General features: G+C 65.9%; 2 protein-coding genes across 2 annotated transcripts in view; both read left to right on the top strand.

The window, feature by feature from the left end:
• The first annotated feature begins 10625 nt into the window (after nucleotides 1–10625).
• LOC128901194 (ETS translocation variant 3-like protein) lies at nucleotides 10626–13421 on the top strand. The gene is made up of 5 exons (XM_054183029.1): nucleotides 10626–10686; nucleotides 10925–11162; nucleotides 12380–12524; nucleotides 12624–12744; nucleotides 13102–13421. Exons 1-5 carry the CDS (start codon nucleotides 10626–10628, stop codon nucleotides 13419–13421), a joined length of 885 nt encoding a protein of 294 aa, XP_054039004.1.
• A 2432-nt stretch (nucleotides 13422–15853) lies between these two features.
• ARHGEF11 (Rho guanine nucleotide exchange factor 11) overlaps nucleotides 15854–21800 on the top strand; it is a 28339-nt gene continuing 22392 nt past the window's right edge. Inside the window, 1 exon segment of the mRNA XM_054182751.1 lies at nucleotides 15854–16013. Coding sequence (XP_054038726.1) covers nucleotides 15982–16013 — 32 coding nt within the window. The 5' untranslated portion in view covers nucleotides 15854–15981.

Below are 21800 nucleotides of genomic sequence, written 5' to 3' on the forward strand. Positions count from 1 at the left end.
CCCGGGTCAGGGCAGGATTTTAGGGGTCGGAACCTCCTGGATCTTCGCACACGGCCCAGCCCCCTCCCCAGCCCGCCCTTATTACTGTGTTATGATTAATTATTATTAATAATTATTATTTTCTCCAGGCCCCCCCCCCACCCCACCCCACCCCACCCCCCCCCGGCTCCGTGCCACGCTCTCGGAGGGACGGCCCTGCCCGGCAAAAACCTTCCCCCTCCCTTCCCGGGACGCGCGATTCATCTAATGAGAAGTAAATTTAATTAAATTGGGGCGGGGGGGGTTAATTAAAGCTGACAGCCGGCCGGGGGCTTTATTTTTAATTTATCAATCAGCGCTTCTCAATCGGGGTGTGTGTGTGTGTGTGTGTGGTGTCTCAGGCCCAACTTGTGGGGCGGGGGGGGGGGGTGTGGGGGGGATTTGAGACAATTTTTTTGGGGGGGGGGGACCGAGGCCCGTGCGGAAGTTTGCAAAAACGGGCATTGCTATAAAAAACCAAAAAAAATCCCATTGCGCGATGAGGGACGGGGTTCAGGAGTCGCGTGTGTGTCTCCCCCCAAACCCCCCCCCCCCCAACCCCCATCCCGGGATGCTGCACAGGATCGGGCCCCTCCTTGGGAGAGAGGGGCTGGGAAAATTTGGGGGAGGGGAGGAAACAACGCACTTTTCGCAGACGCTTTTCTAGGTTAAAAGGGGAAAAAAAAGGTCAACTTTGGGGCCCCGTTTGGTGACGCAGACGAGCCCCCGCCGCGGATCCCGGAAAAACACGGGAGATTTGAGCCCAAACTGGGAAAGCCGAATTTCCGTCTTCCTAAATTTCCAGCGAGGGCCACGCGGGGATTTTCCCAAGCGGAGCCGGGAGCCGATGGAGAAGCCCATGAGGAGCCTCAGGAGCCGGGACCTGCGCTCCCGTCCTTCCCGTCCTTCCCGTCCTTCCCATCTTTCCCGTCCTTCCCGGCACCAGCACGGCCAAGAGCCCAGTTCGAACTGGGGGAGCAAGGTGGGGGCCGGCGGAGCACCCCCCGGTGCCATTCCTCCTCCCATTCCTCACTTTTCCCTGCCTCGTCCGGAGCGGCGCTGGCTCCCGGGATGGGGGTGATGCCCCAGGAGGACCCCGGGGGGGAGTCGCGTGCCTTCGTCTGACCCTCGTGTCACAGACCCATAGAACCGTGGAACGGTTTGGGGTGGAAGGGACCTTGAGGACCACCTCGTCCATGGGCAGGGCCACCTCCCACCAGCCCAGGTGGCTCCAAGCCCCGTCCAACCTGGCCTTGAACCCCTCCAGGGATGGGGCAGCCACAGCTTCTCCGGGCAACCTGGCCCAGGGGCTCAGCGCCCTCGGAAGAAGGAATTTCTTCCCCACATCTCATCTCAATCTCCCCTCTTTTGGTTTCAACCCATTCCCAACGTCCCGTGGCTCCCCTCCCTGCTCCAGAGTCCCTCCCCAGCTTTCCCAGAGCCCCTTTAGGGACTGGAAGGGGCTCCAAGGTCTCCCCGGAGCCTTCTCTTCTCCAGGCTGACCCCCCCCAGCTCTCTCAGCCTGTCCTTACAGCAGAGGGGCTCCAGCCCTCCCAGCAGCTCCGGGGCCTCCTCCGGCCCCCGCTCCCACAGCTCCGTGTCTCTCCTGTGCCGAGGGCCCGGAGCTGGAGGCAGCACTGCAGGGGGGTCTCCCCCGAGGGGAGCAAAGGGGCAGAATCCCCCCCCTCGCCCCCCTGCCCACGCTGCTGGGGATGCAGCCCAGGCTGGGGGGGGGTTCTGGGCTGCCAGCGCACGTTGCCGGGGCGTGTTGGGCTTCTCACCCCCCAGCGCCCCCAAGCCCTTCCCTCAGGGCTGCTCCCCATTTCCCACCAGCCCGGGTTTGGGTTTGGGGTCGCCCCCACCCGATTTACCCCCCTGAGGTTCACGCGGGGTCACTTTTCCAACCTGTCCAGGCTCGGAGCAACACGGGCTGGTGGGAGGTGTCCCAGCCCAGGGCAGGGGGGTGGCACTGGATGGTCTTTCAGGTCTCTTCCCCCCCCCCAACCCATTCCAGGATTCCCTAAGAAACACCCCGCCCACAACCCCCCCCCCCCCCCGCAGGGTTTTCCCTTCTCCCTGGGAGGAATGGGAGCCCCGGCGGGGCTTGGGGCAGGGCAGGGTTTGGGGGTCCCCTGTCCCCACCTCGTCACCCCGGGACCACCAGCCGTGTGTGTCGTCGTCGTCCCCCCCCGTCCCCCCCATCCTCTTGCTTGTGGGAGGCGAAGATGAACCTTTCATCCGGCCTCCTCTTAACGGCAATTAAAACCGCCTCCGGCCCCTGTTCCTGCCTGGGGGGGGCTGTTAATCCCCCCTTGGCACCTGGGAAGGCCCCCCCGGGAGGAGGGATGAGCCGCGCTGTCCCAGGGCCCCATCCTGCCCCGTCCCAGGGCTCGGCACGACGGCGGTGGCAGCCAAAAAATGGCCCTGGAGGCGGCCGTGGTCTGGGGGGGACTGGGGGGGGGTATTGGCAGGGGGGTGGGGGATGATGGAGGGGGGCCGGGGCGCGCGGTAAAACGTGAGCAAAATGGGTTTATTAACCGGGATTGCATCGGGGCGATTGCCATCGATCGGCAGCTGTCACCTTCCCTCCCCGCTTCACGGGACCCGAGGAGGCTTCGGGAAGCGGAGCGGGACGCGCGCCCGCAGCCCACCCCTGTCCCACCCCCCACGCCCCTCTCCCTTCCCCCGCTCCCTCTTTTATCCTTTTCTGCCAATTCTGTCTTCCCCTCCCCTCGCCCCATCTCCGCTTTTACCACGTCTTCTCCCTCTTCATCCCGCCTCTCACCCCGTCCCTCATCCTCATCCTCCGACGAGCATCCCTCACCCCTCCGTCAGGCGTCCTTCATCCCTCATCCCTCACACGCGCATCCTTCATCCCTCATCCCTCACACGCGCATCCTTCATCCCTCACACGCACATCCCTCATCCCTCACACGCGCATCCTTCATCCCTCATCCCTCACACGCGCATCCTTCATCCCTCACACGCGCATCCTTCATCCCTCATCCCTCACACACGCATCCTTCATCCCTCATCCCTCACACGCGCATCCTTCATCCCTCACACGCGCATCCTTCATCCCTCATCCCTCACACACGCATCCTTCATCCCTCATCCCTCACACGCGCATCCTTCATCCCTCACACGCGCATCCTTCATCCCTCATCCCTCACACGCGCATCCTTCATCCCTCACACGCGCATCCTTCATCCCTCATCCCTCACACGCGCATCCCTCATCCCTCACATGCGCATCCTTCATCCCTCACACACGCATCCTTCATCCCTCATCTCTCACACGCGCATCCTTCATCCCTCACACGTGCATCCCTCATCCCTCACACGCGCATCCTTCATCCCTCACACGCGCATCCCTCATCCTCAGACAAGCCCCCTCTGCTTGTCCCCTCCTTCCTCCGGCTTTTTCACCCCGTTTCTCCTTTTTTCTTTTATTTCCCCCCCCTTCGCTCCCCAGCTCTGGCCTCTCCCCTCCACCCCGAGCCCTCGGCCGCCGATGCCCACGCCCATCCCTCGCCTCCCGACCCTCCTCTTGCTTTTCTCCCCTTCCCGCCCTCAACGTATTATTATTTCAATTCGCGAGGTTTCCCAGAGGATGGGGGGTGTTGGGGTGGGGGGGGTGGGGGAGCAGATTAACACGTGAGAAATGACTTATTGATCCCGGCTCGCGCTTTGCGGCTCCACCCCGGGGGGGCGATGGGGACGTCTCGGCGTCCTGCCGGCCGTTATTGGCAACGAGTTACCGGGGCTGGACCGGGAGCATCCCCTGGGCTCTGTGCCGGTGTCACGGGTAGGGAGAAGCCGCGTGTCCTGGGTGCCGGGACACGGTGGGATACGGATCCAGCCCCCGGCAGTGCCACCGCCTCCCCATCCCGCTGACTCCCGGCGTGCTCCCAAAGTTCAAGTCTGAACGGATAACGAGCCGCCCAGGCCCTTCTTCCCAATTAGGAGGGAAAGCCAAAGGAGGGGGGAACTCGCCTGGCGCTTTGGTAGGCAAAGCTCGCCGGGCGCCGCGGGGGCCCTGGCACCGCGCCGGGGCGGCTGAGGGTGTCGCAATGGGTGGGCAGCCGGGAGCCGGCTCCACCCTGCGGGATCGGCAGCCAAGCTCCTGGATGGGCAAGAAACGTTCTCCGGCTCCACCCGGGGCCTCGGCGCTGCCGGGACGCGTCTGGCTGGCTCCGGCGGGGCTCGCGGGCGCTGCCGACGGAGCTGCGCCGGCTGAGAGCGGGAGAAGCTCGGGCCGAGCGCCGGGGATGCGCCGCGGGCACCCATGATGGGAGCATCCCGGGGAGCGCGGCCGGGCAGGGGGTCACGCATCCCACCCCGGGCCTGTATCCCAGTGGGATCTGGCCAGGGAGATGGTGCCTGACTGGGATGGGGGGGTCTCGGCACCGGTTGGGAGATGGATACGGCACGGAGAGCCAGGAGATTTTCCTTCCGGCCCCGATGCCTGGGCACCACGGACCCGGATAACTCCGTTTCGCAGCATCCCTGTGACCCCCGAGGGTGACCCCCCGCAGCCATCCCCAGCTCACACCCCCCTTTGCTGTCCCACCCCCACCCATCCATGCACCCCCTGCCCCGTGCCGCCCTGGCCTGTATCCCTTTCCATCGCGTTCGCCGCGCTTGATTTAACCGGGATTTCATTCCCCGGCACCGGGCGGAGCCGGGAAGGATGCTGCTCCCCACCGTCACCTTGCCAGGATACTCCTGGCAGAGGCAGGGGGTCTCCGGCTCTGTGCCCCCCAGCCCAGCCTTTCCCTTCAGGTCCTGGCTTTTCCCCACTCCCGGGGGGTCCCGGGAGGCCGAGCTGTGCCCGCCGATGCTTCCCGAACCCGGTGGGTGCCGAAAGCGTACGGGGCCGGGTCTTGCCGTCGAAGGATGATGCTGATCCTGGGGATGCGGCACATCCCCGGCCCCGGGAAGCCGCGGTTTGGTACCCAAATTCTGCACCACCCCCCCCCGCCCCCAACCCCGGCTCTGACGTGACCCTGCGCCGCCTGAGGTGATAAACTGATCCCGTCGCCTTTCCAACCGGCCAGCATCACCCGCTCCTCCCGGTTCCCAAGGATGGGGAAAACCGGGCTGGAGGGAACGCGGCGCCCGCGGCCCTCGGGTGCCCTGGGCTTCCCGTGTGGCTCCGGGGGGTTTTTTCCAGGGCTGGTGAATCCCCGGCCTGGCCAAAACATCCCTACTGGATCCCCGCTTCTCCGACGGGACCCCGCTGGGCTTCGTGGATGTCCCCATGGGTGCCCCGGGCCGGTGTCCCGTAGGGAGGGACGGGCGCACGTGGAGCTGCGTCGCCGTCACCGCAGGGAGCGGGAGGGAGGAAGAGGAGGAGGAGGATGGTGAACGGCAGCGGCCGGTGAGGGGTTCACGCAATCCGCGCAGCCTCCGGGGAGCGGGAGCGAGCGTGGCAGGGCTGGGGTTTTCGTTTGAAGTGACCCGAACTCCGTGAAACGCATCGGGGTGGGTGCACCAGGGGCGAGGACGGACACCGGGCGCCGGCGGGAGGTAGGAGACCCCTGAGCGATCCGGGAGAGGCACGGCCAGCCCTGCCCTCGCAGCCGCCCGGGGGTCCCTGCACCCCTCGCAGCCCTTCGTGCTCCCGGCGGGGGTCGGATGGCCCCGGCGATGGCAGCGGGGATGGCCCTTCGCGGCTGCGTGGGGCACGAGGTGGCTCTGCTGGGGGTCACTGCGGTGGCCTCGTGCTCCCAAGGCTGATCCGTGCTGACACCTCTGCCTGCAGGCAGGGCTTGGTACAGGCAGGGGTTGGTACAGGCAGGGCTTGGTACAGGCAGGGGTTGGCGCAGGCAGGGTTTGGTGCAGGCAGGGTTCGGTGCAGGCAGGGGTTGGTACAGGCAGGGTTCGGTGCAGGCAGGGTTCAGTGCAGGCAGAGGTTGGTACAGGCAGGGTCTGGCGCAGGCAGGGGTTGGCGCAGGCAGGGTTCGGTGCAGGCAGGGGTTGGTACAGGCAGGGAGGGTCAGATACAGGCAGGGGTTGGCGCAGGCAGGGGTTGGTACAGGCAGGGAGGGTCAGATACAGGCAGGGGTTGGCGCAGGCAGGGGTTGGTACAGGCAGGGAGGGTCAGATACAGGCAGGGGTTGGCACAGGCAGGGGTTGGTACAGGCAGGGAGGGTCAGATACAGGCAGGGGTCGGTACAGGCAGGAGTCAGTGCAGGCAGGGGCTGGTGGAGGCAGGGTTTGGTACAGGCAGGGGTTGGTACAGGCAGGGTTCGGTGCAGGCAGGGGTTGGTGGGGCAGGGTTTGGTACAGGCAGCGAGGGTTAGACACAGGCAGGGGTTGGTGCAGGCAGGGTTTGGTACAGGCAGCGAGGGTTAGACACAGGCAGGGGTTGGTGCAGGCAGGGTTTGGTACAGGCAGAGGTTGGCGCAGGCAGGGAATGGGGCTCGTTTCCCAGTTTCACCAGTTTCCCCGACTCACGGCTGGGTTTTCACCCCAGCTGCCTGGGGGGGTGCCAGCTCCTCCCGAGGGGATTTTAGGCAGGGAGGGAAAAACCCAAAGAGTTTTGAGGATTAGGGCTGGGCTCCGGGGGATGGAGCCGACGATATCCCAGCCCAAATCCCAGCTTCGCTCCTCGGGGTGGCCGTAGGAACCGGTGTAACACCTCTCCCCTCGTGCCCAGCAGAGCCGGCCCTGGGATGGCCGTATCCAACCCTGGATGGCCGTATCCAATCCGGGATGGATGTATCCAACCCCAGGATGGATTTACCCAGCTCTGGCATGACCATATGCAGCCCCAGGATGACCGTATCCAGCCCCAGGATGGATGTATCGAGTCCTGGATGGCCACATCCATCCCCGGTATGGCCAAATCCAGCCTCAGACGGATTTATCCAGCCCTGGGATGGACACATCCAGCCCAAGACAGCCATATCCAGCCCCAGGATAGCTGTATCCAGCCCCCGGATGACAATATCCAGCCCTGGGATGGATCTATCAAGTCCTGGGATGGGCGATATCCAGCCCTGGATGGCCATATCCAACGCCATGATGACCATATCCAACCCTGGGATGACCGTATCCAGCCCCAGGATGGACTTATCCAGCCCCCGGATGACTGTATCCAGCCCCAGGATGGCCGTATCCAGCCCTGGATAGACTTATCCAGCCCCAGGATGACCGTATCCAGCCCCGGGATGGCCGTATCCAGCCCTGGATAGACTTATCCAGCCCCAGGATGACCGTATCCAGCCCCAGGATGGCCGTATCCAGCCCAGGATGGATGTATCAAACCCCGGGATAGGCTGTATCCAGCCCTGGGACACAGGAGGGGAGCGAGCAGGGAACAGGGGACATCACCATCCCAGGACACGGCCCCCCGGGGATCCCCCCTCAGCCCCTCTCCTGGCTGTTTCCAGGGCTGTGACTCTCCGATGTGACCTTCATCCCCTTGTCATCCTCCTCCCCCCGCCCTCGCTCCCCTCCCGCCCCCCCCCCCCCCACCCCGTCCCCGTCCCTTTTGGGGTTTCGGTTTGAAACTTTTTAAATCCGGGTGTCCCAGGAGAGCGAAGGATGGGATGGAGCGGGACCAGGGAGGGGGAAACCGCCGGCAGAACCGGAGGATGCTCCGAGCCCGGGGATGGGGCTCCCTGCCGTGGCGGGGGGGGGGGGGGGGTCAGACCCTGTGTCATGGTGGGGGGGGGTCCCGGCCCTGGGAGATGAGGGGGTGACGAGCCACCGAGGGTGGCCGCGGTGACGCTCCGTCCCCATCCCCCTGTGGCAACCCCGCTCCCCTGCCCCACACCCGGGATCTGCCCCCCCCCCCCCGGCACCCTTTGGGGTCCCCCCCCCCAACCTGGGCTCCTCTCTGTTCCGACGCTCCCTAATCCGCTTGTTTTAATAGCATTAAACGCTTTGAAACAAACAGCCCCTTCGCCTCTGCCTTCTCCGGGGCGGGGGGTGGGGGGCAATGCCCCCCCCTCCCCGAGTTCGGGAGCGGGGGGACAGACACACACACTAAGGAGATTGGAGCGGGATTTGGGAGAGATAAAGGGGCAGGAACCCGGCCAAATCCCAGCCAGGATCAGGCCCAAACCCCCCCCCCCCCCCCTTCCTTGAACAACCCCCCTCCCCGCTGTCCCCCTCCATCCCGGGGGGGGACACAGGCGTCCCTTCCCACCCCCACAGACCCCTCCGCGTCTGCTCCTCTCCCCCTTAATCCAGGCCGGGGGGGGGGAGAACACCTTCACCCGGAGATGGGGCACCCCAGGAAACCACCCGCCCTGCTCCCCCCCCCCCCCCCCCCACTCCTGGAGACCCCCACCCTGCACCCACGGCTGGGAAGAGGCGCCCAGGCCCTCGTTAGGAGGAGGATAAACGAGGAGAGAAAAGCAAATTAGCCTTTCTGCGCCCCCCCCCCCCACAAAGGGAATATAGGGGGAGGCGGGGGGGGGGGTCCGCAGCCTCCCGGCCTTTGGCTCTGGGGGCCCTTTTTCCCTTCCCGCTCCCACCCCAAATCTCCCAAATTGCCCCGTTGGTGTTTATCCGGCTCGGACACAGGGTCGGGGGAGGGAGCCGGGGCTGGGTGTCGGGGGGGGGGACACACACAAAGCCCCCCCCCTCCCGTCACCCGGTCCCATCGCTCCCATCTCTTTATTTTCCCGTTATTTTTTTTTTTCGGCTAAATCCGGAATCCCGCTCAGATAAAACGGAGGGGGGGGTGTGGGGGGTGTGGGTCCAGGAAATTGCAGCCCCCCCCCCCCCCCCCCCCCCCCCCCAAGGGGCACAAACCTGTCGGGTTTTGGGCAGCGACTCCTCCTTGGGGACCCCCAAATCTTCCCCCCGCCCCCGCCTCTCCCCGCACCCCCGCACCCCGACCCTGCTCCTTCCCGGCCATTCCTCGCTCCCTCTCCTCCCTGTCGGGGGGGGGTTAAGAAGATTTACCTTAACCCCCCCCCCCCTTTATATCCGCAGGCGATGCTCCCTGAGACCCTCAGAGGGTTTCTCCTGCCCAGCAGCTCCCACCCGGGAAGTGCCCCCCCCCGCCCCCCCCCCCCCCCCCCCGGCGGGGCCGCAGGTGAGTGGAGTTGGGGGGGGGGGTGGCGGCGGGGTCCCCCACCCCCGGCACCCCACGGAAAGGGGTCAGGGATGGTGGGTTTGGGGGGGTTTGGGGGGATGCTGAACCCCCCCCCCCCCCCCCCCCCGCAAGCGATGGGGGCATCCCCCGAGCGATGGGGATTTCTCGGTGGTGGGGGGCACCCCCCGAGCGATGGGGGCATCCCGGTGCTGGGTGCCACCCTCCAAGTGTTGGGTACATCCCCCCCCGTCCAGGGTGCACCCCCCCCGATGCTGGGCGCATCCCTGGCGGTGGGCGAATCCCCCCCGACGCTGGGTGCTTCCCCCCAGCGTAGGGCGCATCCCCCGGGTGCTGGGTGTCCCCCCACGACGCTGGGTGCATCCCCTGGGTGCAGGGTGTCCCCCCATGATGCTGGGTGTACCCCCACCCTGTCGGGTGCATCCCCCGGGTGCTGGGTGTCCCCCCATGATGCTGGGTGTATCCCCTGGGTGTTGGGTGCACCCCCCCGGGTGCTGGGTGTCCCCCACGATGCTGGGTGTACCCCCACTGTGTCGGGTGCATCCCCCCGGGTGCTGGGTGCATCCCCTGGGTGCAGGGTGTCCCCCCATGATGCTGGGTGTACCCCCACCCTGTCGGGTGCATCCCCCGGGTGCTGGGTGTCCCCCCATGATGCTGGGTGTATCCCCTGGGTGTTGGGTGCACCCCCCCGGGTGCTGGGTGTCCCCCACGATGCTGGGTGTACCCCCACTGTGTCGGGTGCATCCCCCCGGGTGCTGGGTGCATCCCCCGGCTGCTGGGTGTCCCCCACGATGCTGAGTGTACCCCCACTGTGTCGGGTGCATCCCCCCGGGTGCTGGGTGCATCCCCTGGGTGCAGGGTGTCCCCCCATGATGCTGGGTGTACCCCCACCCTGTCGGGTGCATCCCCCCAGGTGCTGGGTGTACCCCCACCCTGTCGAGTGCATCCCCTGGGTGCTGGGTGTCCCCCCATGATGCTGGGTGCATCCCCTGGGTGCTGGGTGCACCCCCATGATGCTGGGTGTACCCCCACCGTGCTGGGTGCATCCCCCCGGTGCAGGGTGTCCCCCCATGATGCTGGGTGTACCCCCACCCTGTCAGGTGCATCCCCCGGGTGCTGGGTGCATCCCCTGGGTGCTGGGTGTCCCCCCATGATGCTGGGTGTATCCCCTGGGTGTTGGGTGCACCCCCCCGGGTGCTGGGTGTCCCCCATGATGCTGGGTGTACCCCCACTGTGTCGGGTGCATCCCCCCGGGTGCTGGGTGCATCCCCTGGGTGCAGGGTGTCCCCCCATGATGCTGGGTGTACCCCCACCCTGTCGGGTGCATCCCCCCAGGTGCTGGGTGTACCCCCACCCTGTCGAGTGCATCCCCTGGGTGCTGGGTGCACCCCCACCTTGCTGGGTGTACCCCCACCCTGTCGGGTGCATCCCCCCGGTGCAGGGTGTCCCCCCATGATGCTGGGTGTACCCCCACCGCGTCGGGTGCCTCCCCCCGGTGCCGGGGGCTCTGCTCTCTGCCCGCAGGCCGGAGGATGCCGCGTTCCTGCCTGTGCCGGGGGCTGCCCGTCCTGCCCGGCTCCTGCTGGCTGCCAGGTGAGCACCCAGAGGTGCCCAACGGGGGAGCGACAGGGTGGGGGGGGGGGCCTCATCCTCAGCCCCCCACTCTCCTCCCTGCCTCCGTCCCTCCGCAGACCCGCTCCGGGATGGGGCACGGATCTCCCTCACCAGCCTCCCCGGAGCTGCCTCGGGGTTGGGGGGTGGGGGGAAGTGACCTTGGACCCATGTCCCCCGGTCCCCAGAGAGCCCTAAGCGTGTCCCGCTCGCCCCGTAGGGCTGGTGTTCCCCGCCTGGGCGTCCAGAGCCGAGTCCAGCCCCGGCTCCCGGCAGATCCAGTTATGGCATTTCATCCTGGAGCTGCTGCAGAAGGAGGAGTTTCGCCATGTCATCGCCTGGCAGCAGGGCGAGTCCGGGGAGTTTGTCATCAAGGACCCCGAGGAGGTGGCCCGGTTGTGGGGCAGAAGGAAACGCAAACCCCAGATGAACTACGACAAGCTGAGCCGGGCGCTCAGGTGCCGCAGGGGACAGGGGACATGGAGAGCCCTCACCATCCTGGGGGACCCCATGGGGTGGCATCCACCATCCCAAGGGGAATCCACCAGGTGGCATCCGCCATCCCAAAGGGACCCAACAGGGTGGGAGCCAACAGGGTGACATCCACCATCCCAAGGGGACCCAACAGGGTGGCATCTGCCATCCCAAAGGGATACGAGGTGGTGGCATCCGCCACCCCAAGGTGACCCAAGAGGGTGGCATTTGCCATCCCAAGGGGATGCAACACGGTGGCATCTGCCATCCCAAGGTGACGCCATGGCGTGGCACCCACCACCCCGAAGGGACCCAACGGGGTGGCATCCACCACTCCAAGGTGATCCCGCAGGGTGGCATTTGCCATCCCAAGGGGACCCAACAGGGTGGCATCCACCATCCCAAGGGGACCCAAGAGGGTGGCATTTGCCATTCCAGGGGGACTCCTTGGCTCACCTGGTCCCAAGGGGACCCAACAGGGTGGCATCTGCCATCCCAAGGTGACGCCATGGAGTGGCATCTACCATCCCAAAGGGACCCAACAGGGTGGCATCCACCACCCCAAGGTGACCCCGCAGGGTGGCATTTGCCATCCCAAGGTGATACAACCCGGTGGCATCTGCCATCCAAAGGGGACCCAACAGGGTGGCATTTGCCATCCCCAGGTGACCCCATGGGGTGGCACCCACCATCCCGAAGGAATCCAACAGGGTGGTATTTGCCATCCCAGGGGGGGCCCTTGGCTCGCCTGGTCCCAAGGGGACCCAACAAGGTGGGAGCCAAGAGGGTGGCATCCACCACCCCAAGGTGACCCAAAAGGGTGGCATTTTGCCATCCCAAGGTGATACAACATGGTGGCATCTGCCATCCAAAGGGAACCCAACAGGATGGCATCACCACCCCAAGGGGACACCATGGGGTGTCATTTGCCATCCCGAGAGGACCCAACAGGGTGGCTTCTGCCATCCCCAGGTGACCCCATGGGGTGGCACCCACCATCCCAAAGGCGACCCAACCGGGTGGCATCTACCGCCTCGAGGGGACGCCATGGGGTGGCATCCACCATCCCAAGGAGATCCCCGGGGCTCGCCTGGTTCCCAGCCCTCGGTGGGGGTGTCCGTCCGTCCGTCCATCCCCCCCCCGCCCCGTTAACACCCCCCCGTGTCCCATCCCGTCCCCCCCCTCCCCCCCCCCGGCCCAGGTACTACTACACCAAGCGCATCCTGCACAAGACCAAGGGCAAACGCTTCACCTACAAGTTCAACTTCAGCCAACTCCTCTTCCTCACCTGCCCGCTGTGGGACGCCCGTGTCCCCCCCGCCGGGCCCCCCGCCGGGCCCAGCCAGGTAGGGGAGCTGGGGGTGGCCGGTGACACCCCTGGGGACAGGCTGTGCCCTTCCCCGGTGCTGCCATGTCCCCTTTTATGTGTGTCCCCCCCCCCGCAGTTGGCGCCCAGCGTGCTGCTGAGCCGGTGGGTGCTGGCGGAGCCGCTGGCCTGGCACTGGGGTCCGCGGCCCCCCCAGCCCCCCAACCCGTCGGAGAAGAGGGCGGCCACCAGCGGGACCCGTAAGTCCACCCAAATACCAGCCCCCTGCGCAGGCTTGGGGGGGGGATTGGGGGGCTCGGGGACTGGGTTTTGGTGGGTGCGGTGGGGGCTCGGGGTGCTGGGTGCTGGCTGGGGGGGGTCCCTGCCCCAGCGCAGGCAGCGCCGCTGCCGGTCCCACAGCAGCACCCAGCGGCTGCGGCTGGGAGAAAGGAGGGGGCCCCCCCATTTCCCCCCCCCGACCCCACGGAGAGTGGCCAGGACACGGGAGTGGGGACCAGCCGGAGCACCCCGGGGTGACACACGTCCTGCGGTGTCACCGCCCCCCACCTCCTCGGCCACCGCCGGCCGCGCTCACCCTGTCTCTCACTGCCCCACAGGCCTCGACTCCGCGCCCCCCCCATGCCTGGGGGGGTCCTGCTGCCATGTGGGGGGCCCGGAGGAGTTTCCCCCCCTGGTCACCTTCCCCCCGCCGCCGCCAGCCCTGGCCACCCAGGCCCCCACCTGGGCCACCTTCCCCGGCCACATCCTGGCCCCCCCCGGCCGCCTTCCGCCGCTGCTGCCCCCCCAGCCGGGGGTCCCCCCGTCGGTGCTCCTGCACCCCGGGTTCTGCGGGGTCCCGCTGGGGGGCGGGGGGGCCGATGCCGGAGCCCCCACCATGCTGGCTGGGGGAGGAAGGCGAGGAGGAGGAGGAGGATGAAGGCCAGAGCTCACAAAGCCAGAGCTCAAGGACAGGATGGGGGTGGGGGGGCGGGCAAAAGTGGGGTGCCCCCAGCCAGCACCTTCCCTCCCACCCCCCCGCCCCGCCAGGCCCCCCCCAGCTGGTCCCTCCAGCCGCCCTAGGGTGGGCTGTGCATTGAGTGGGGGGGGGGACACAGCCATGACACCCCCTTGTCCCCCCCCCCTCCCAAGCCGGCAGCACCCCAGGACATGACTGACGCCCCCAGCGCAGCCCCCCGCCATCGGGTGTCCCCCCTGGGGTGTCCCCCCCCCTCCCCGGCCACCGGGTCCCTGCCTGTACGAAGGGCAGGAACCAGTGTGTGTGTCGTCCCCCCCCCCCCCCCATAATAAACCAGTTTGCCGAAATTCTCGCCCTGGTTGACACCCCCAGACCCGGTGGCACCCCCAGACCCGGTGGCACCCCCAAAGCCACCATCACCGTGAGGGGAGGCCACGTCCATGACATCCCCCCCCCACCGGGGGACGTGCAAACGGGATTTGGGGGGGGACACAGCGCGGGGGGGACGCAGGCAGGACGGACTGAACTCCCTCCCCCCCCCCCAAAGGTTGATTTGACCCCCGGGGGGGTGATGTGGGGGTCGGGGTGCGGGATTTGGGGTGCGGGGTGGGTGTGGGGGGGGGCCGAGGCGGGGGCTGCCTCTCGCTCCCAGGGATTCCCGGAAAACGGCTCATTTTCATTTTCACTTTTCCATGTTTTCCGCCCTGGGAAATCTGCGGGGGCGGGGGGAAAGGGGAGGGGGGGGGGGGGGAAAGTGCCTCGCTCTGCTTTTTGGGGACCCCCTCTGTGCCCCCCCCCTCACGGCAAAGGGCACCCGCGGGGGTTCCGGGGGTGGCGGGGGTTTGGGGGGGGGGGGGGGGGGGCTTATCACGGGGGAGGTGGGGTGAGCCCCCACGTCCCCTCCGAGGCCTTGCATGTCCCCCCCCCTGCTGCGGCTGAGGGCCCCCCCCCCACACCTGGGCGGCGGGTGGGACCCCCGTACCTCTGTCTATGGGTCACCCCATATGTGGGGACCCCCATACCGGGCTGGGGCTGGGGGTCCTCCCAAACCACGCTGTCCCCATGGGTCCCCCATATCCACGCTGTCCCCCCATGTGTCCCCCCCACCCAGGTGTCCCCGTGGGTCCCCCCCCCCAGTCTCTGCCATCCCTGTGGGTCCCCCATATCCACGCTGTCCCCCCATGTGTCCCCCACACCCAGGTGACCCCAGGGTCGTCCCCCCCCGCACCCGACTCTCCCCATGTGCCCCCCCATACGCACGCTGTCCCCATGGCCCCCCCAAACCCAGGTCTCCCCCTGTGGCCCCCCCACCCAGGTGTCCCCATGGGTCCCCCCAATCTCTGCCATCCCCGTGGGTCCCCCAGACCCTGGTCTCCCCCCGGGTCCCCCATATCCACGCTCTCCCCATGGGTCCCCCCCGCTCTCTGCCATCCCCACAGGCCCCCCAAACCCAGGTCTCCCCATGGGTCCCCCCCCCATCTCTGCCGTCCCTGTGGGTCCCCTCACCCGACTCTCCCTATGGGTCCCCCATGCCCATGCTGTCCCCCCGTGTGTCCCCCAGACCCAGGTGTCCTCATGTGCCCCCCCAATCTCTGCCGTCCCCATGGGTCCCCCATACCCAGGTTTCCCCTGTCTGTCCCCCACACCCAGGTCTCCCCATGGGTCCCCCCCACCCGACTCTCCCCCTGGGTCCCCCATATCCACACTGTCCCCCCGTATGTCCCCCACACTCAGGTGTCCCCATGTGCCCCACCAATTTCTGCCATCCCCAGCGTCCGCTGCACCCAACTGTCCCCGTGTGTCCCCCCAATCTCTGCCATCCCCATGGGTCCCCCCACACGACTGTCCCCCCGTGCCCCCCATACCCACACTGTCCCCCCCCGTGTCCCCCACACCCAGGTGTCCCCGTGTGCCCCCCGAATCTCTGCCGTCCCCATGAGTCCTCCCCACCCGACTCTCCCCGTGGGTCCCCCACACCCACGCTGTCCCCCCGCGTGTCCCCCCCCCACCCGACTATCCCCATGTGCCCCCCAATCTCTGCCGTCCCCCCGTGCGTCCCCCACACCCAGGTGTCCCCGTGTGCCCCCCCCAGTCTCTGCCGCCTCCGCGGGCCCCCCCCATCCCCACGCCGTCCGTGTGTGTGTGTGTGTGTGTGTGTGTGTGTGTGTGTGTCCCTTCCCCCGCCGTCCTTCCCCCCCCGTCCCCTCCTCCCCCGCCGGCGCTGCCCCCTCGGCGGCGGCGGCGGGGGCCGGGCGAGCCCGGGGATTGGGAGCGGGCGTAGGCCTCTCCCTCGGCCCGGCCCCCAGCGCCGCCGGGCGGGTCGGGGCCGGGGCCGGGGGGGGGGGGGCCGCGCCGCCGCCGCCGCCGCCGCCGGAGCCGGGCCCGGGGATCGGACGCCGGGAGCGGGGCCGGGCCCCGCCGAGGCCGCCCAGGCCGCCGCCGGGCTGCGGGGATGGTGGCGGCCGGAGCGGGGCGGCGGCTCCCCGCGCCCTGACCGCCGAGGGGCCGCGGGCGAGGCACCATGAGCGTGAGGCCTCCGCAGGCCCTCGACAGGTAGGTGGGGGGGACACCGGGGGGGGTAGGGGGGGGACACGGGGACACCGGGGGGCTGCGGTGCTTGGACCAACCCCCTCCTCCATCCCCCTGCTGAAAAAGCGGCGTTTTGGGGGGAAAACTCAGTGTTTTGGGGCGGCTGGAAGTGGTGGTGGTGGTGGGGGGGGGATCCCGTCCTCCGTGGTGGGCCTGGTGTGTGTGTGTCCCCCCGCCCCGCAATGACCGGGCCTTGCTTATGGGGTGGGTGGGTGTCCGCCCCCCCCCCCCCCCCCCCCAAAAAAATGCCCCAAAACCAGCCTGGTGGGGAAAAAGGCAACATGAGAAATGGGGAAACAGCCGGGTTTGCTCTTAAATCCCTTCCCACCCACCCCCCCCGCCGGCGCAGGGGAGCGTTTTGCCCCAGATAGCCCCACTTTGCCCCCAGATAGCCCCACTTTGCCCCCAAATAGCCTCAGTTTGCCCCAAATAGCCCCACTTTGCCCCAGATAGCACCAGCGTTTGCCCCATATAGTCTCAATTTGCCCCAAATAGCCCCAATTTGCCCCAAATAGTCTCAGTTTGACCCCAAACAGCCTCAATTTTAAGCTGAATTCTTTCAGGTGGGGTGTTGGGGTTTTTTTTTGGGGGGGGGGGGATGTTGGGGTGAAAGGGGGCGTCTTATCCTCGGTTCCTCACGGGGCGATTAAGCTAATTAAACCCCAGCGGGACGTGGTCGCCTTCTGGCCCGGGAAATGGGGGGGGGGGGGGGCGCAAGTGGTTGGGGGGGGTCCCACTGGTGTGTGTGTGTGTCCCTCGTCGTCCCCAGACAGCGTGGTGGCAGGTCGGCAGTGTCTTCCCCCCCGCCGCCACCTCGGGAAGACGGAGATCCGAGATGGAAACGGGCACCTCGCTCCATGCAGACTGGCATGGCGAGCTGGTGGAAAAAGCCCCCCCGCAAAAAAAAGAAACAAAAACTCCACAAACAAACCCCAAACCATTTGATTTTGGGGTGACTTGAGGAGATTGTGATTTCCCCGCCTGGGCGTGAGGAGCTTCCCGGTGTCCCCGGCACGGCCGGGACCCCCGGTCCATGCCACAACGTCTGTTCCACGTGGATCTTGCCCGTTTGTGCCCAAAACAAGGTTTTATTTTCGCATCCCAGGAAGAAAGAAGCGGGTCCGGGGGTGTCGGGGATGGGGGGACGCGGCTGCGGTGCCGCATGGGCTGGGGACGTCCCTGGCCGATGACGTCCCCTTCGGGGACATCCCCTGAAGATGCTCGACGTGGGTTCCCGGCGCGTCGGCACACTGTGCCGAAAAAGGTGGTTTGGTGCGTCCATTGGCAGGGCCGGCGGCGTATTCCCACTTCCTTCGCCATTTGCGTGGATTTCTCCCGTTTTTCGGAGCGCCTTTCTCCTGATTTTTGGGGGGGGGGGGGGGGGGGCGGGGAGAAAGCGCACGTGCGAAGCAGAGGGCGAAGCTGGAGCGCAAAATTGCCGCGTTTTTCCCTCGCTGTAACTCTTCAATTAGACGGAGAAACCGGCCAGGAGGCCAGCGACCTGTTCGCAGCCGGCCCCACTGGACCAGGAATTAAGGAGCTGCTGGATTTTCCAGGCAGGGAAGGGGCAGGATCGGATCCCCGAGCCTGACTTCCCCACCTCGGGAAGCCACGGGGCGTCATTCCGGGGCTTAAGGCTTCTCTCCGCTCTTTAAATAGCCGCCGTCTCCTCCTCTCTTTAAGGTCAGGCGCCTCAAGTGCCCCGGCCGAGGTGGCAGCCGCTTGTCGCCCGGGGGTGGCGTGGCTCCCCAGCCACAAAAACCACCGGAAAATGGGTGAACGTGAAGATTTCCCCCCCTCCCCGCCTAAAAAAAACCCACCCCAGCAGCCCCCGCCCTCCTGCTGCCACTAAGCCAACGATGGCGGTCCCCAATGCCCCGGAGAGGCACACCAGTGCAAACCAGTAGAGTTCTTCCTCCTGCGGTGGGGAGGAGGCGCGGAGGGAGCCGCGCATCGAGGATTTAAGTCGCCGCTCTCTAACCTCGTGTATCGCCAGGGCTTCCATCGCAGAAGGAGCCCACGAGGAGGCCAGGCCGGAGGAGAACATTCCGAGGGCGGCCCCGCTGGAAAAAGGCGCGATATTCCCCGCTCCGGGCTGCGCGGATTTTATTTCGGAGGAAAATCAGTCGGGGTGGGAGGGGAAAAAAAACCCATCCCTTGGGGGTAGGTTATTCCCTATCTCACTCGCTGCTACGAGATCTCGCACCACGAAAGCGCCGCCATCGGTGCCGGCCAAACCAGATCCGCCGGTCTGTGTTTTCCAGGAGACGAGTGGCACCGTTAATGATGTTAATGATTACACCGCTGGGCGCGGGGAGAGCTCGGGAGCGGATTCCCAGCCGCTCGCCCCGTCCTGCTCCGCGCGCCGCCGGCGTTCCCGGAAAAACCGGGCCCCTGGCGCTGCGGCTGAGCCGCATCTTCTTCCCGTCTCAGTTGGGATCCCGGTTCCGCTTTTCTCCGCCGGGTTCCCTCCGTCAATGCAAACATCGTCTAATTAAGATGTAAATACTTCGCTCACCCCTTCCTTGCCTCCCGCCTTGGCTCCCGCGGCTCTTCCCCAGTTCTTGCTGGGTGCAAGCACTCCATTTTCCATCTCTTTTCGGGGTCTAATCCTGCTGGGGAGATCCCATGGCTCCGGGAGTGGGGCTGGCGTTGTTGGGGGTCTCCCTTTCCCCTTGTAGGTGCTGCCGGCGGGGCCATTTCGGGAGAGATGGGGTGCGGGAGAGCACCGCGACTGCAAAACACAAGCGGGTTTTTTTTTTGCGTAACCGCCCGAAAATCGCAGCTGTCCCCGCGCTCAGCCGCCGTTCCTCCCCCCCGTGGGGAATTGGCATTGCAAAAATCCGCAGCACACGGACGATTAGAAACGTTGGGGAACGGAGGCGGCCGCGCCATGAAACAACCAGGGCTGCCGGTGCTCCTCGTGTTAATTTTTTGCCTTTCCCTCCGTTTAATTAAAAGCCTTAATTTAAACAAAGCTTTTGCAGAATCCCCCGGGCTGCTGCGAGAAAGTTGCGGGGGGGAATCCGGGGATTTAAATTCGGTTTCCCGTGGCGCGTACGCGGGACTTTTGGCATCCGCTTCGCAAAACGCAGTTTGCCACCAGCCGCCTCCCGAGGGCTGAGGCTTTGCTTTTCTCCCTTTGGAAAATAAAAAAAAAAAAAATAATAAGCAGAGAGAAACAGAGAGAGAAGGGAAAAGCTTTGCTGCGTAAACCCCGGATGGATCCGGGATGACTCCAGCCCCGTGGATTTGCGGGCGGCAGCTGCAGGGTGGCTTTGGTGGTGGCACGGAGCCCGCGTGCCACGGGGACGCGTCGGCTCCCGGCGTCGCCGAAGCCCTGGGTTTGGCAGCGTCCTGGCGAAGGAGGAGCTGGGTGGCAGCCCGCCAATCCTCCCCCCTCCCCGGCATGGCGGGGACGCAGGCGGCGGGGCTTTTGGGCCAACACTGGCCGAAAGTCGCCGTGGGGTTGCCCTCGTCCCGCGCGTGGGGCGGGCTCCGACGTGCTCCGCCGGCTGGGAGTCGGAAACGCTGGTGAAGACGCTCTTTTGGGGGGAAAAAATGAGGGAAAAAAACCCCAGATCTCCTCTGGGACGGGGGGGTTGTGTCATCGCGAGGGTGTTTGCAGGCGGCCAAAAATGTTGAGAAATTATTTTATGCCTTTTTCCTCCGCCCCCCCGCCCCCCTTTCCTTGGCTAGCAGCACCCCAGCAAGGTTTAAATCTGCCTCGCCGTGCGGACCGAGAGGCAGACGCGTCATTACGAGCTTCCCCCATGCGTCACCGTGGGTCGGCGGGCGAGTGGGAGCCTCCGACCCCTCCGGAGAAGCAGCCGGCATTCCCGCGGGGGCCGCGGAGAGCCATCCCCGGGAGATGCGCATCCTCAGCACGGCCGCTTTTCCGCTGGGAGGCTGGAGCGGCTCCAGCGAGAGCAGCATCGGGGCTGGACGCGGCCGGGTCCGACGCGTTTTCCCTCGGCGGGGAGGGGAGGAAGCTGAATCATTTTGATTTTCTTTTTTTATTTTCTTTTTTTTTTTTTTTAAGCTGAAATTCCTTCCTTCCTTCCTGTCCCCAGAATACGTGCGGCCGGCGGCGGCCCGGCAGAGTGGCGGGGTTTGGCGCGGGAGATGGCGGGTGATCCCGGCGCTCCCGGCGACGCCGAGCGTATCCTCGGGCTGCAGTGGAAGCAATGACTCTTCGCGAGTTGTGGGGTGGTTTGAGGTTTTTTCCTTCTCTTTTTTTCCATATATGTGTCTTTTTTTTGGTTTGTTTGTTTTATTTTTTTTGCAACTTTTCCTCCTGACGGCCCCACCTGCCTCCCGCCTCCGCTCGAAAGGCAGCGGCTTTCCAGGGATGCCGGTGCGGGCTCCGGCTGTTCGTAAAACTTTTCCCCGGAGCTGGGATCGCGGGGACCAACCGTTTGGAAACCTGGGAAGGGGAAAAAAAACCAACCTCCCGGCCTCGGAGTTTTGCAAAGCTGCGGCTGGAGGCTGACCCGCTTTGAGGATTTGAGCCTGTTCCTCTCTTAATCTTTTAATTGCGGCGTTTGCTCCGTGTGGGCTCCCGAGGTGGCGGCGCCTGTGCTGTGCTTTGCCCTTTTCCTTCTTGGTTTTCCTTCTTTTTTCCTCTCGGCCGTGCCCGGCCGGGCGCCTCTCGCCAGGCTGCCCGGCGTGCCCCGCTGCCCTCTTCCGTCCTGCCCCCGTTGCGTGTTCGTGGCAAGCGAATAGCTGCGATTTAACTGAAAGTACCCAAAATCGGGCAAAATAACCTCAGAGCAGAAAGTGAGGGTAACACATTGGATGCGGTTGCAGGTGCCGGTTCGGAGACCGGCACCGGGGCTGGGACTGGGTGAGTCGAGGGTAGTTGCAGGATTTGGGCGTTGTACAATCTCTGGAATTAACAATTTTTGGGAAAACCGGAGGGCCGGTCTTTCAGGGCACCGAAAGGAGCTTCCCCCAGTGGAAGCAGGTGCCGGGGTCAGGTCTCCGTGGAGCTGGCGGCGTTTGGTTTAAAATGGCATCTTTTGGCTCTCCGTAAGTCAATTAGGAAGGAGCTTACGCAAAGCCGAATTAAACTACTCTTTTAGACGGCAATAAGCCAGCGCTGGCCCGGCTCCTTCCAGCGGGATGGAAACGGGCTCCGGGCACGGCGTTGGCATCTCCTGGTGTGGGACTGGTATGGGACTGGGGGGCTCCTGGTCGGGCTCGGGGCTGGGCTGCGCGTGGTCCTGGCACCCATGGAGCACCGGGGAGCTTTCTTCCCCTAACGAAGAGGCTTAACGACCGTCCTGCTGGGCAGCAGTGCCTTAAATCCCGGCATCCGGGGCGATGCGCAGAGAGGAGCCGATCCTTCCGTGGCCCGGATAAGCGGCAGGTCTGACCTGGCCCCAGCACCCTGCCGGCTAATCCCGCCGGGGTTAATCCTGCGCATACCCCTTCCACCCACAAAGGTGCTGGTCCCCATCCTGGATTGCCTCTGAAAGGGTGCGGGGGGACCCGGTCCCACCACTGTCCCCAGCTCCTGGGGATACTTCGGCCGTGTCTGACCGTGCCTGGGCTCCTTCGCGCCGAGGTGCTGGTTTATCTCCCACTTGGGCGAGCCAGGGTCATAATGGGGCAAATCAGAGGCTGTGGCGTAATGGGTATCGAATCACAGAACCACAGAACGTGTTGGGTTGGAAGGGACCTCTAAAGGGCATCCAGTCCAACCCCCCTGCAGTCAGCAGGGACATCTTCAACTAGATGAGGTCGCTC

Source organism: Rissa tridactyla, chromosome 23 (genome assembly GCF_028500815.1).
Source record: "Rissa tridactyla isolate bRisTri1 chromosome 23, bRisTri1.patW.cur.20221130, whole genome shotgun sequence".
NCBI lineage: Eukaryota > Metazoa > Chordata > Aves > Charadriiformes > Laridae > Rissa > Rissa tridactyla.

Coding starts and splice junctions, on each gene's coding strand:
- LOC128901194 (XM_054183029.1), top strand. CDS start 10,626: ATGCCGCGTTCCTGCCTGTGCCGGGGGCTGCCCGTCCTGCCCGGCTCC. Junction 10,687..10,924: donor CGGCTCCTGCTGGCTGCCAG/GTGAGCACCCAG, acceptor CTCGCCCCGTAG/GGCTGGTGTTCCCCGCCTGG. Junction 11,163..12,379: donor AAGCTGAGCCGGGCGCTCAG/GTGCCGCAGGGG, acceptor CCCCCGGCCCAG/GTACTACTACACCAAGCGCA.